The sequence below is a fragment of the Bos javanicus genome, chromosome 11 (assembly GCF_032452875.1).
Source record: "Bos javanicus breed banteng chromosome 11, ARS-OSU_banteng_1.0, whole genome shotgun sequence".
Classification (NCBI taxonomy): domain Eukaryota; kingdom Metazoa; phylum Chordata; class Mammalia; order Artiodactyla; family Bovidae; genus Bos; species Bos javanicus.
Genome location: NC_083878.1, coordinates 70,451,084 through 70,466,627, shown reverse-complemented (window position 1 = coordinate 70,466,627; position 15,544 = coordinate 70,451,084). Strand labels below are relative to the sequence as shown.

General features: G+C 48.2%; 1 protein-coding gene across 1 annotated transcript in view; it reads right to left on the bottom strand.

The window, feature by feature from the left end:
* Window positions 1–15,544, bottom strand: part of ALK (ALK receptor tyrosine kinase) — a 734,697-nt gene that overhangs the window by 74,215 nt on the left and 644,938 nt on the right. The window contains exons 10-11 of the mRNA XM_061432943.1: window positions 2,497–2,591; window positions 2,197–2,325 (exon numbers count right to left, since the gene is read on the bottom strand). Coding sequence (XP_061288927.1) covers window positions 2,197–2,325; window positions 2,497–2,591 — 224 coding nt within the window. The remainder of the gene's footprint in view (window positions 1–2,196; window positions 2,326–2,496; window positions 2,592–15,544) is intronic.

Below are 15,544 nucleotides of genomic sequence, written 5' to 3'. Positions count from 1 at the left end.
AGGTGGGTCCTGGCTAAGTGCCGCTCCAAAGGGCTCAGTGGACCTTGTCGTGCAGAAGGTGGGGAAAGGAGGCCCTGCTCCCTCTCCCCTCATTAATCCTCCAGATGAAGACAGACACCCTCACCCTGGCAGGCCCATCAGATGGGAAGGTGCCTCCTGCTACAGGAACACAGCTGGGAAGGGGTGTCAGGAGCCCGCCTCAGCTCCTCGCTCACCTGAGCTGCTCCCTGATGTGGCAGTGGGCTCCTGGGAAGCACAGGCTCTGTTCGGTTCTCTAAAACCTGCCTGAGGAGGCTACTAAGGCTGCTTGGGAACGTGTTTGCCTCAGTGTCCTCTTCCTTTTGAGTTGGGGTCACCCTGGAAGGGGTCTAGAGACAGAACACCGACCCACAGCCACTTTTTGACACTCCTGCCCTGAGGCTGGGGTCAGGCAGCCGAGAAAGGTTGTGTTCCAGCCCTGGCATCTCCACCCTCTCAGGCATCCACTTTCTCCTAATTTTATTTGGAGGTGGTGGTGGGGCACTGCCACTTTCGAGCCACTGTGAGATTTCATTAGTCTGAGTGGCCACTGGACAGACCCTTATTGATCAGCCTTTTAGGGGCAGTGGGAGTTACATGGCAATAAACCTGGGAGTCAGGCAAGGCGGATGTCTGCCTCCTAAATGCTGGCTGCGAGGAAGACGCTGCTGACATTGGAAGATCGTACTCAAGCATCAATCACCTACAGTCAATCAATAAGTGTTTTTGGAGCCCCTGCTATGTAATCAGGGGCTGGTGGTGACGAGAAGTAGGGCTTGCAGTCATGTTTGCTGGGCATGTCCTGTATTTATCGCAGGGAGGCAGTGGTTAGCCAAGGGCTATGGAGGTGAGTTGCTGGGAGGGAGGGTGGGGAGGGTGTTGAACGATTAATAGAAAGCTGCCCCCATCATGTTAGATGTTCTTGCAAACCACAGGGCAGAGGGGGAAGTAGAGATCATGGTTTAGGAGACCAGGTTCCCTGTTGCATGAAACAAAAGACAAGATTTTTTGAGGTTCTAGCTCAGGTGAAGGGAGGAAAGGGGGAAGGTGATGGGAAAAGCAGCAAACTCTTTCCTCTGGTTTGGCGGCTGGATTAGGTCTGGTGGGAACTGGAAGGGATGAGAGTTAATCCTGCGACAGCATTTTAGGGGAAGGAAAGGAAAGGGTTTCTTTCTTCAAAGACAAAGCAAAGCTAATAATATTTGTTTAATAAGTTGAGGGTCAATGCATTTAGTGAAAAGACATAGCCTTTACTTTCTTTTTCTATACTTTGTACTCAACAAAGATTTCACATTAAAAGTAGAAATAAAAGACTATCATTTATCTCTTGCTATCTTAATACAGAATTACCTTTTACAGGAAAAAGAGTATGGGTGGACTGCGGCTGTACCCCTGCCTCTCCGAGTTACTCATGCTGGATGGAGCCTCATACCTCCATGCACTGCTGGGTGACCCCCTCGACCTGCTAGTGTCAGGCTGAGTGGCCTTCATCAACTTCTCTGGGGCTGATCTAATAATCTCACAGATCTAATAATCTCTGACCAACCTCATACTGGGTTTAGAGACTCATTCCAAGAGACTTTCTCCTGGTACAGAACAGCTGAGAAGTCACGTCCATGGTTTAGGGCCAGGTGCTCAAGACGCCTGTGTTTGAGGCAGCAAGGGCCCATGAGAGGTCTTCCAGCCCACGGGAGGCTGAATCGAACAGCTTCAAAGGGGAGCCAAGCTTTGGGGAAACTCATCGAACCTGAAGCTTTGGGGTTTCACCACTGACGAGCTAGTCTGCCTTTGTGCAACAGATATCCTTGACCTTGGGCCCAACCCTCTTTATGAGGAGAAATCAATGGAAAGTTTGCTTTGTTCAGTAAGTGTGGAGTGGTTTCGAAGGACTGAGTTGAGAAAAGGATACCAGCTTGCTTCTCCCTTTTGTGTTGGGGCCTGGGTATTTCCCTGGCATGGAGGACAGTTGCTGCTTTGCACAACTTCTAGAAACTTTATTTTCCCAGAGAAACAGCTTCCTCTTGGAGCCCACTAACCAGGGTGTAGGTGATGTTCTTCCTAAAGGTTGACAATGTTATTCTTTAAACACAGCTCCCCACCCTAATCACAGCATATATTTTTTTTCTACTTTTTGCAACAAAAAATTACTTCACTCAGACATGTGAGTTGAACTCTTACCTGTAGGGTCAAAGATGGGGGTTTCTTTTGATGGGTTCACCCAGGGTTTCAGCTCATTGTTCAGGTTCCTCTCAAACAGATTTCTTGACTTGGGTGCTGTGTTCTGTGGTATCTTGTCCTCCCCGCTGACTGTAGAGTAGAGAAGAGCCCATGGGCTGAGTTAAGGGAGGTTTGGTTTAAGGGACATGGAGGAGTATGCCCCAGGGAAGGTGGGAGAGACCAGGGCTTGGGTTGAGGAGGGACAGTGAGGCTGGGATAGTCTGGGCTGGGGGACAAGTGCCAGGGACAGGGAGCACTCACTGGTGAGGTAGCAGTCCAGGCTGATGGAGATATTGTCAAAGGCCACCGTGGCTCTGGATCCTTGTCCCCACCACGCGACAATCTGTAGCCAGAACCTGTACGTGTGTCAAGAAAATGTGTGAGGGACGACGGGGGTGTGTCGCATCTTAGGATTCAACATCCTGCCCAATTTAATTGTGAAGACCCAGCTCGCCTAATCCCAGGGAGGTGGTGAGGGGGAGCTGTAAGCATCTCCCTACTTTTTCAGCAAAGAACACTTCCCCCTCTGAAGGACTGCTCCACAGGTTAATGAAATGTGGGGCTTGGGGACTGAGAGCAGGACTCCCCGATAGTCTGAGGAGACTCTTTGTGCTTTCTGTGTGGACAGGGTAGACGGGAAGTACTGGGCTCCATATCTTCTGGTACTCATGGGCAGAGCTGAAGCCATTATTAAGCTCCTGAGACGCTTCTGTGCCCACTGAGAAGGGCCTCTGTCCCCCATGTGTCCTGTGCTTGGTTACCTCAGGTAGCCTGATCTGCCCCTGCCTCCCCTGGATTCCTCATTATCCAGCAACTGAAGGGTTAACTCCTCACACAGAGCGAGGTCTTTAGAAACCTGGGTCTTGTTCAGTATCAGAGATGACTGGGGTTGGTCTGTGCAGTGCTTGACTGATTACTAAATATTAAGTGATTTGACTATGATCTTTGGGGGTGTTTGTAAGTAGTATAGAGTGGACTGTAAGTGTTAACAGTAAACCCATGAGATACTGCTTCTTTCCATTTCTTTCACAGCCTTGGAGGGTCAGATCCTGGGACTGTGGCCAGGGGAGGCTTTAGAGTCTGATAAATGGAAAATACCTTTCATTCATTTGTTTCCTGGGAAGTCATGCTTCTGGAAGACTTCAGTCAGCCAGGCCTGAATTGCTGTAAAGTGAATTTCCTCAGAACTTAAAAAACTCTCCCACCTTTCAGAAAGTCAGTCCTAGAGGACCTGCAGAAACATGCATGGCCTCTGGTGTGGATGTTAAAATATCAAGAGAGACAACCAGTGCCCATCAATTGGTGACTGGATGAACCACGTACAATGGAATACTATCCCTGATAAAAAGGATTGGGTGTAGTTCTAGGCGGGGCTTCCTCAGTGGCTCAGTCATAGAGAATCTGCCTGCAATGCAGGAGACACAAAAGACAGGGGTTCAATCCCTGAGTCAGGAAGATCCCCTGGAAGAGGGCATGGCAACTCACTCTGGTATTCTTGCCTGGAGAAATCCATGGACAGAAGAGCCTGGGGGGCTACAGTGCATGGAATCTCAGAGTCGGACACAATTGGAGTGACTGAGCACATGCACATAGTTATAGGCTACAAAACAGATGGATCTCAAAAACTTTATACTAGGTTTAAGAAGCCAGACAGTAAAGACCTCATGACCCTGTTCATATACATTTTTCCATTTATATGAAACATTTAAAATAGGCAAGTCTATACTCAATATGCCAGCAAATTTGGAAAACTCAGCAGTGGCCACAGGACTGGAAAAGGTCAGTTTTCATTCCAATCCCAAAGAAAGGCAATGCCAAAGAATGCTCAAACCACTGCACAATTGCACTCATCTCACACGCTAGTAAAGTAATGCTCAAAATTCTCCAAGCCAGGCTTCAGCAATATGTGAACCGTGAACTTCCTGATGTTCAAGCTGGTTTTAGAAAAGGCAGAGGAACCAGAGATCAAATTGCCAACATCCGCTGAAGGAGATCAGCCCTGGGATTTCTTTGGAAGGAATGATGCTAAAGCTGAAACTCCAGTACTTTGGCCAGCTCATGCGAAGAGTTGACTCATTGGAAAAGACTCTGATGCTGGGAGGGATTGGGGGCAGGAGGAGAAGGGGACGACAGAGGATGAGATGGCTGGATGGCATCATTGACTCGATGGACGTGAGTCTCAGTGAACTCCGGGAGTTGGTGATGGACAGGGAGGCCTGGTGTGCTGCAATTCATGGGGTCGCAAAGAGTCGGACACGACTGAGCGACTGATCTGATCTGATCTGATCTGATAGAGATTTAAAGCAGAGTAGTCAGTGAGTGAGTGAACGGCCACGGGGTAGAACCCCCCGCCCTTGTGCCCATGAGCAGATGAACTCTTCTCCAGGTGCAGAAGGGTTAGACGCTAGGGTCAGAGAAGAATTACTGTCTCTGGTGGAGAAAGACTTGAAATCAAAGGCAAACTTTTATCTAAATATGTACTGTGTACGTATTTGTACACAGTAACTCCGTCTATGCCTTCACCTGTCAGGTGAAGGACTCACAGTCCTTCTTATTTGAAAGTCACACTTAGAAGATCTCAATCTGGTCAGTTCTAAAGAGGAAATAACCGAGTCTGTTGTACTCATGGCCAACCCTACAGTGCCCGCAGGCCACACTGCCCATGATGGGGTCACAAGCCCCATTAGGAGAGATGTGTGAAGAGGGTTGGTGGTTGGCTGAGTGTGGAAAGACGCATGCCCAGTGGAGGATTCCCAAGCCTGTTCTGGGACACCTGGGCTGAGTGACTGTGCATGAGGTGTGGGCAACGCATGAACCCACCTGCCTTGTCTGGTCAGCTGTTGGCACCTGGCACTTGCCCCTGAGAGGCATCTTTCATTATGACCTTGAAAAGCACCCACTGAAAGGATTTTCATTTCACATAGACCACTCATGTCTATCCACTGGGTCCTATTTTAGATCTCTAAGAAATCAGACAGGAATGCTGCCTTCAAGTTCTCTCCCAGTGAAAAGACCAAGGGTGTAGAATCAGTTAGAAGAAGGTGACTACCATATAAGAGGTGCAGGTAAGATGCTCTGAGAGCTCAGAGGAAGGAGGCATTCCACCAGGCTGGGGGGATGCAAGCACATCACAGAGGAGGTAGTCTTCAGGTTGGTTCTGAAGGAAGCAAAGGACTCAAACACGTGGACATGGGGATGGAGAGCAGTGAGGGGAGGAGGTCTCCAGGAGAGGAGCTGGACTGGGAGGTGGGTCAGAGTGGGAGAGGGCCCCCCGAGCTCCAGTGTGAGGGCTGTGGAAGGAGGAAAAGATGGTTAGGGTTAGTCCAGGTTCGATGCACTATACTGGATGCTTGGGGCTGGTGCACTGGGACGACCCAGAGGGATGGTATGGGGAGACAGGAGGGAGGAGGGTTCAGGATGGGGAACACATGTATACCTGTGGCGGATTCATTTCAATATTTGGCAAAACTAATACAATATTGTAAAGTTTAAAAATAAAAAAAAAATAAAAAAAAGAAAGAAAAGATGGTGAGAGGCCCGTAGGTCTCACGCACCTGCATCAGGTTTCTCCAAGAGTCTTGGCGAGGTCGGAGCTATGGTTTCCCTGGATCTCCCCAGAGGACATGGTGTACAGATGGACTCTGGACTGGACCCTGTGTAACCCCCAGACACAGCCAGACCCAGGATTCTCAAGGGACAAGCACGTGCTCTAATAGTGCAGTCTTACAGTTCCGGAGGTGAAGGAGACACAGCTCTGAGGGAGCAGGAAAACAGGTACGTAGGTCTACTTGGAAAGGACGACCAGAAAGAATCCTGCTCCCAGGTGGAAGAGCAGGGAGGCCAAGCTGCCTGATGCTCCCGCACATCAGTGGGGAAGGGGTCCTCCATCCACCTTTCCAATTCTCCACTCTGGTTGTCATCTCCTAGTCTGACCTCCAGAGGCAAAGGGGCCAGGTCAGGCACTGGTTTCACTGTTGAGCTGCATCATGGGAGTACCTGCCGGGAGGGCCTGGGGTACCCCAGCAAGTGACATCCGGTACCTGTGGAGCATGGGGGCGAGGGCCAGAATCCCTGTTATCCCTAACTGAGCCCTTGCCCTAAATGCATGTCTCCTCTTGTCCCTCTGCTCTCCCTGCCCCTCTCCTGCCTTCTTTCTTATGACTAAGCGATTGAGAGCTGCAAAGTTCTCAACCAGCCCCTGGGCCTCTTAGCATGGATGGCAGGATGCAAGCTGGTGCTCGAACGGTTTCTAAATGGAAGAGTTTCTAAAGTGCTCCGCAAGGCAACGGCAGTGGCAGCTGCTGTTTAAAAGAGTTTGATTGACACTGGGAATTGCACATATTTTGAGTCAGGAACACTCATAACAATCAGGGAAGACTCAATCAGATGCCAAATCAGATGTAAACATGTGATGCTGCCTCTGTCCACCCAGGAGGCCATGCTGCCAGTTCTTCCCCAATGCTCCAGACTCCAGAAACTGCAGGGAAGGGACAGGTGGGACAAAGGTGGGCCATGCTGGGAAGCAGAGGAGGGCAGGGGTGAAGAGAGACAGTCTGGGAAAGGGGTCTGGGGATGCTGGTGATGGGGCAGGATGGGAAAGAAGACCCAATCTGGGAGCTTCTTGCTGGTGGGGGCACTGGCCAAGAGATCATGTGGCCATCAGGGCCACCCAGATTCAGGCTTCTCTACTTTGGATGGCATCGGATTGTGTATCTTTCCCAAAGAAGACTCTTGAGAGTCCCTCAGATAGCAAGGAGATCAAACCAGTCAATCCTAAAGGAAATCAACTCTGAATATTCATTGGAAGGACTGCTGCTGAAGCTCCAATACTTTGGCCACCTGATGCGAAGAGCCGACTGACCCTGATGCTGGGAAAAATTGAAGGCAGGAGGAGAAGGGGATGACAGAGGATGAGATAGTTGGATGGCATCACTGACTCAATGGACACTAGTTTGAGCAAACTCCAGGAGATAGTGAAGGACAGGGAAGCCTGGAGTGCTGCAGTCCAGGGGGTCACAAAGAGTTGGACACTACTTAGCGACTGAACACCAACAAGTGAAGAAGAGTTTGCTCCTGGCTCTGCTCGCTCTCCTTGCTGGAGATGGTGGGAGTCCTCAAGGCTCTCAGAGTCTTTCTGGTTTAACTACTCTTCACTGTTGAGCTCCCCCAAAGTACAGACCCTAAATCACTTTGCACAGCCAGCCAAGGTCTTGGGTCTTGGGTTTTGCACATACCAGGCAGCCTGCTCTGGGTCTGAGGTGAACAAGGTCCATGCCACATTACTGCCCAGATGGCAGGGGCCGGGTGGTTCTAACACGTGCACAGGTCACTCTGCTGCCCCAAAGCCTTTGCTCTGTGTGGGGAAAGGAAGCAGAGCCTCATGGCTGGCCGAGCCTTGCTCTCCCTCTCCACAGGCACCCTGGTCAGGGAGAAGGAAGAGCCAGCTCCCTGGTGCTTGTCCAGCTCCTTTACGGAGCTGTGCCATTTCAGAACATGGCAGTTGAGACCCTCTGTCCAGCCCTCCACATTGGGGATCTCATTCCTTGTCCCTCTGTGGTTCACACCTGCTCAGCTCTTTCTCTTTCTCCAAAGAAGACATTTTTGATGGCCTGGGTGATGCTGCCTTTTTCCATTTTTTTCCAGCCAGTGGCATTTGGAGCTTGTTGCTAAAACACGCTTGGCTAGAGATCTTGGTTGGAACCTGGCTTTGCATAAAGAACACATCCCCTGACTCCATCTTACTTAGCTTTACAGAGAGGCCTGTTGAAAACTGACCTGGGGGTTGGGGGCTTCTGGGAGGTGGCCTTTGGGGCAGAGGGCCAGGTTTAGAGGGGCAGCGGCCTTGGTACTGGTTACCTCCCAAACGCATGGGGCCGATCTCTGCCTGGGTGATGCTCAGGCAACTCACACACAGCTCAGAAAACACACAATCCTGCTCAGGCATCAGACTGTTAATGGACAGTGGATATAATGCCGTATTTGCCACCCTGCCAGCCTGAGGGATGGAGAAACCTAATTAAGTTCCCTTAATGATTCTAAGTAGCTGACAAAAAGGTGTATGTCTGAATGTGGACTGAGGGAATAGGGAGGCTTTGCAGGGAGACTAGAAAGAATGGCTGGGCTGGGTAACAGGCGTTTAATGGATGGCACAGCGTCTTGGATTCCTCGGTAGAGCACTTAGTGTGCTTGGAAGGCAGAGCGCTCCACCTCCCTCTCTGCAGCTGGGGCTCATCTGGGCTCTGTCTGCTTAGGATAGAAAGGGGAGATGCTGCTGAGGAAAAATGCTTTCTCCGGTTTCTCACTGTGTACTTGATTTGCTCGGCAAAAGTCTTCTAAAATGGACTGTCACAGAGCTTGGGCCACTGTATGCATTTCTATTAGAATAATGTATGTGATGACAAAGCCCTCTGCACCCATCCTATTATCTGTGTAATTGACTTCAGTTACTGCTGAAAAGGAGGGGCTGATGGCCAGCCTCAGGGGCCTGGAACCAGTCCTGGCCGGGATCAGTGTGGCTAGGGCTGGGCTCTTGTGCCCTGTTGCTAGGGATCTTTGGCTCTGGCACAGGAGAGTAGGGGTGCGCTGGACATTCAAGGCCAGAGTTATTACTGGGAGATCCCTCTGCCCCCCGAGGTCCCACTCACAGAGTAATTTACCATCTCCCGACTTGGTCTCCTCTCTGGGCAAAATAAAACCAAGAACAGGGTTGGCAGGGGAGGTTGCGGGGAAGTCAGTACAGAGCAATTCCAGGGCTAATAAGGGCCACAGAGCTCTTTCACAGTGAATCTGGCTTCTGCAAGGGAGCCCTTTGGGGTGGAATAGGGGAGAAAATGAATTTTCAGTTCAGCCGTGCACGCGTGGAGAATCACTCAGACTCAACGTTGTTGGGCCCAGCCTTCCAGGTGCTGGCTGTCTCTGCTCATTTTGGAGGCTGCCACTTACGGATCTGGTTCCCACACTTGCTCTGGCATGCCACCCATCAGAAAGGAACAAGGATATTCTGCCAGATCACATGGTGGGGAGCAGCCCTGTGCTAGCAGGTTCCCAGTTTACTCTTCCACTCTCTCATTCTGGGTCCTGTGTATTGAGTTCTCTCTGGGCCCCAGGCTTTCAGGAGGAAAGCTGAAAGGGAGATCTTGCTTCCTGGAGCCCTGGCCCATCAGGGGAGGTATCTGTGCACAAAAATACCTGCCCCAGGAGCTTGAGGGTGTCATGGGTCCCAAGGAAGGAGAATTAATGCATTTTCCCAGGGGGAGAGGCAGGGAGGGAGAGAGAGAGTGTGTACACTTGAGAGAGAGCCAGCTTCTTAGGCTGGATGTCCCCTTCTGAGTTACTGAGGCTAGATTATCTCTGGGATGCAAGCATAAGAATAGAGTTTATGAAGGAAGGGCAGGGACCTCTGGGAGCATGGTCTGACTTGCCAGGTCACACAGGAAGACAGTAGCTGAGGGAAGATGGGAATTCGGGCCTCTTGCTTTCCAGATAGAACCATCGAAATTCATTAATCTCATGTATCCTCTTACGTCCTTCATACTGGGTTTCCCAGGTGGCGCAGTGGTCAAGAATCTGCCTCCCAGTGCAGGAGATGCAGGTTCAATCCCTGGGTTGGGAAGATCCCTGAAGTAGGAAATGGCAACCCACTCCAGTATTCTTGCCTAGAAAATCCCATATACAGAGAAGCCTGGCAGACTACAGACCATGGGGTTGCAAAGAGTCAGATGTGACTGAGTAACTGAGTATACACATAGGTCCTTCATACTACTGGTGAACATACATACAACAACATACATACATACATACATCATACATACAACCAGCCCCTTGGAGCCACTGGGGGCTTGGAGGGCCATCCAGAGCTGGAAAGCACCCATACCCTCTCATTTCAGAAACACTGGGATACCTGTTTCACCTTTCTCAGGACACACTCAGGCATTTCCAGCACAGACCTCATCCTCCACTCCTGCTTCTGTGTGGCCTGTGGCTTGAGGCCTTAGATGCTGCTGCTAGAGATGGTGGCAGTCCCCCATCCCCCGCCCTCCCCCCCGCCATGGAGAGGAGATCCAGGGGAAGGGTGGTTGCTGACTCCCTTCACCTGATACAAATATCTTCATGAGAGTGAATAAGTGGCCTTGGCTCTCTGTTTGGGGAGGTAGTTTCAAAAGGTAGAGTGACACAAAGAACGGATTGTATACTTGGCTGGACCCCAGGGAAGTCACTGAAACTTGTCAGGTGCTATCTTGTTTTTTTTTTAAATGTATGTAATGTGAGTATTTCCATCAGTTCAGCCGCTCAGTCGTGTCTGACTCTTTGCAACCTCATGGACTGCAGCACGCCAGGCCTCCCTGTCCATCACCAACTCCCGAAGTTTACCCAGAGTCATGTCCATTTAGTCGGTGATGCCATCCAACCATCTCATCCTCTGTCGGCCCCTTCTCCTCTCACCTTCAATCTTTCCCAGCATCAGGGTCTTTTCCAATGAGTCAGTTCTTCACATCAGGTGGCCAAAGTATTGGAGCTTCAGCTTCAGCATGAATCCTTTCAATGAGCATTCAGGACTGATTTCCTTTAGGATGGACTGCCGGGAGCCGGTGAGGCATTCCACTCGTGACAAAGGTCATGAGGAAGGAGGCTCGGCATACGCAAAGGGGGGATCAAGCCTCAGGAGTCCGCCCGGATATTCTCGAGCATCTACCCCCCAAAAAACCAGAGTCTGCCTACTTTATTGCTTTGTGCTCTCACCTCTGACTTTACTGGGGGCTGTCCCTTACCACCATCTCTCTCTCTCTCTGTCAAAGAGTTAACTTACAGCTCCAATTAATAAAGTTCCTGGGCAATTAGGAGTGTTTAAATCCAAACCCCTTAGATGGCTCTCTAACTCGCCTGACAAGTTTACTGAGACTCCTACAGCTATGCATACGATTGTTTACAGTCTCCCAGCCTCGAGAGGCACGGGAAGCTTAAGATATTCAAATAGTTTAGAGCCTCTCAGAGAGTTAGAAACTGTCAGAATAAACTAGTAAAGGATTTCATTGATGAGCCAATGATTGTTGCCAAGTTTTCACGTCCCCTGAATTGTATCCTTGAATATGTGTTAATTAATAGTTGGTATGTAGAAAAAATAAGTAGTGGCCTTGGTGTTAGTAACTTTAGACCCTTAAGGTAATAAATTCTTTTCTTTGTTGTAAACCCATTACACATCCGCCCTATAGGAATGCAATTTTATCTTCGGAAGATGGCGCCAAACCTTAAAATAATTACTCTTAGAGAAAATAAGTCTTTGTTGATAAGTCCTTGTCAAGAGTCATAAAATGTTAGTAGGCCTTCTGGCCAGAAGATGATGTAAATCACCTAAACCATTTGTATATGATAAATTTGCAGGAAAGAAACCCTGGTTTTTGATAAGGATCAAAAACTGCTGACTTTGCATACCCTATTATCCTCTATGTGTAACTTAGGGTATATAAGCCCCAGTTGAAAATAAAGCTACGGGCCTTGCTCACCAACGCTTGGTCTCCCCATGTCATTCTTCTCCTTAACTTCTGGCTGAAGTCTCCATCTGGAGCGCAGATATCCTCTGCGACCACTTATTTGCCTGGGCTTCTAAGACCCACTCGAGAAGGTGTCTAAGGTGGGGCACCTTCCGCTATTCGAGAGGGTGCCTGCAGCCTCAGTGGTCAGAGCTAACCTGGTGTCATGGGTTATATTGATTTTCTGCGTAAACCAAGCTACTCAGCCTCTTTTCTCCACTGAATTTTCCTACTGAGCTATCCTCATTCTATTACTCTTTATATGTCTAATTACCATTTGAATAGGTCGCCGACGCCGTCTCCCCTTCGAATACCCTGGATCAGCCGGGGCTGGATCTCGGCAATGGACTAGTTGGATCTCCTTGCAGTCCAAGGGACTTTCAAGTGTCTTCTTCAATACCGCAGTTCAAAAGCATCAATTCTTTGGTGCTCAGCTTTCTTTACGGTTCAACTCTCATATCCGTACATGATTACTGGAAAAACCAGAGCTTTGACTATACGGATCTTTGTCGGTAAAGCAATGTCTCTGCGTTTTAATATGCTGTCTAGGTTTGTCATAGCTTCCCTTCCAAGGAGCAAGCGTCTTTTAACTTCATGGCTAGTCACCATCTGTAGTGATTTTGGAGCCCCCCAAAATAAAGTCTGTCACTGTTTCCAATGTTTCCCCATCTATTTGCCATGAAGTGATGGGACTGGATGCCATGATCTTAGTTTTTTGAATGTTGAATTTTAAGCCATTTTTTTTTCACTCTCCTCTTAACTTTCATCAAGAGGCTCTTTAGTTCCTTTTCACTTTCTTCCATAAGGGTGGTGTCATCTGCATATCTGAGGTTATTGATATTTCTCCCTGCAATCTTGATTCCAGCCTGTGCTTCATCCAATCCGGCATTTCACATGATGTATTCTACATGTAAGTTAAATAAGCAAGGTGACAATATACAGCCTTGACATACTCTTTCCCAATTTGGAACCAGTCCAATGTTCCATGTCTGGTTCTAACTGCTGCTTCTTGACTTGCATACAGATTTCTCAGGAGGCAGGTAAGGTAGTCTGGTATTCTCATCTCTTTCAGAATTTTCCACAGCTTGCTGTGATCCACACAGTCAAAGGCTTTGGCATAGTCAATGAAGCAGAAGTAGATGTTTTTTTTTTCTGAAATTCTCTTGCTTTTTCCATGATCCAATGGATGTTGGCAATTTATCTCTGGTTCCTCTGCCTTTTCTAAATCCAGCTTGAACATCTGGAAGTTCTCAGTTCACATACTGTTGAAGCCTAGCTTGGAGAATAGTATTTTCATAGTGGACGCCTTTCTTTAGTGTGGGAGAGTCTAGTTCATTGTTCCTTGTTTATATTATTTTCTATTAAAAATCTGTACCTCCTCCAGAAGTATTACAAATTATGTATCTCCTCCTCTGCCTTCAAACAAAGATTATTTGAGCACCTCCTGTGAGTCAGGCACTGTGTCTGGAGCTGGGAGTATAGTGGTGCATAAGACATGGATCTTGACCTCAGGGAATACGGACAGATTTTTAATTCATATTATTCACTGGCCATGAGATTTCTAAAGTCCTTACTGGTTCTGCCCCCCACAGAACTAGTGCCTTCACAACCTGAGAAAACATCAAATCTGGGGAGTGAGAGGAATCAAGAAAGACTTTGAAGAACTGAGTGCCTAGAAAAGAATGGTAGAGCTGGGACAGGAGAATCATTCAGGACTAGGGTGAGGGTAGAAGTCTAGCTGCTTTGCTTCAGGTATCTCAGCAGTCCAGGTATCTCCTCAATTCCAGACTTTGTGCCTGGGGAGAGAAGGGACTGAGAATACACGGCTGTGTTTTCAGAGGCAGTAAGTTATGAAAAACATATGCCTCTGTTGACTTGTAAACCAAGCTGTGGATATTACCAGGAAAATCTTGAGCAGATCGGAACATCCTGTTATTCTAAAGTGGTTCACTTACTGCTGTTTTGAGTGATTACTTCTTAAACCAGGCTCACAGGCTGGATCTATCTTACTGCTCTGCGCTCTTGGTTGTGGAAACTTAGCAATCAAAAGCAAGAACTTTTTTCAAATGTCACAGTAAATCAGTGTTAGAAATAGGATTTAGAGCTTGGAATTGCTAATCTACTCCTTGCTCCAATGATCTGGGATGTTTTCTGAGAAAGAAACAAGGCTAGATCCTCCCACTGTTGCAAGGAACGTTTGATTTGTATGTATCAATGCCTGGCTGCACACTGCATTGCTAGGATCTCAGCCACACTCTCCCACTCTTCTGCCTGACCCAAGCCTGTGCTGGCCGATGGTGCCATTTGGTAGGCTGTGGCAGAAGGGCTCTCTCCTCCTCCAGCTCCTCCTCTAAGCTGCACTCTGAGGCTCACAGCAGTTCATATCTGGTCCCTCGAAAGAGCCTCCAACAGTCCCCACACTCTGGTTTCCCATCCTCGATTTTATCTCTGTGTCCAACGGCTCCCTATACCCCACAGCCTGGAGTCCAAAATACTTGACCTCTTATCCACTCTCTCTAAGGAGATTGCTCAGAATTCTCCTCTTAGAAGACATAGAATCCTCTTGAGTATTCTTGAACCTGCATAAAACATTCCTGACTCTAAGCCTCTGCTTATCCTGATGGTCATCTCCAGAATACCCTTGTCCCTTTCCCATTTCCCTAAGACCTAAATTGTCCTTAAGGTCCAGCATATATATAATAAACCCATTTTCTCCATAATGACTCCCTGACACATAGAAGTCACTGAGCTACCTGAAGACCAGCCACACTCTGCCGGACCCAGCACAATGCTCTGTGTGCTGCTGTTGGCCTCTCAGTGTGTATGCTCCACATCCCCACAGCATGCAGCTCCTGTGACCCAGCAAGAGGCTGCATCATACACCCCTTTCCATTCTCTGTGCTCAATGGAGGCTTAGTACATAACTGCTGACAAGGTGACAGCCAGTGACACTTCTCCAGTCACTTGATTCCCTCTCTTGTCCATAAGACAGCTGGATCTGACATTTTATGCCCGTGACTTTCCAAATGTGGTTGACCCTCTCAATTTCTTAGGAAACTTAAAAAAAACCATTCTTGGGTCCAGTATGTGATTGCTGAATCAGAATCTCTGTGCATGGGGTCCAAGACTGCATTAAAGCCAGTTTTCTAGGTAAGTATAGTGTTCAGCCAATTTTGGAAACCACTGTCCTAAAATGTCCTGCTAAAGTCTTTTCAAAATACGTTTCCTATTTATTTGCTTAATTAATTAATTAATTTTTAGAAAGACTATTTTACTGAGAGAAATTCTCCCTAAAAGTGAGAAAGTGAGGTTTTGCTACATCGTAAAATTTGGGGAATACAACATTCATACCTTAGAATAGAGGAGAAGGGCATGGCAACCCACTCCAGTATTCTTGCCTGGAGGATCCCATGGACAGAGAAGCTGGGCAGGCTACAGTCCACAGGATTGCAATGAGTTGGGCATGACTGAAACGACTTAGCATGTATGCACATGTGCACCTTAGAATAGATCCTGGAATTGATTTCAGCCTTGAATTATGAAGGTTCTTGGAGAAGACTAATCAATGCTCAGAGTAGCTAGATAAGGAATCAGTATTCTCAAATGACAGTCTGATTGATGCCAAAGATGGAGGCTCTATTCCTTGGTTTAACCCATAACACAACACACACACATATTTTTTCATCAAACCTGTTTCACTTTTTTCTATATATCCAAGCATCTGCTGTATGCAGTTAGTGATGGCTAGGTAACTGAGTTGTAGCCAATGGAAAGTGAGCTGA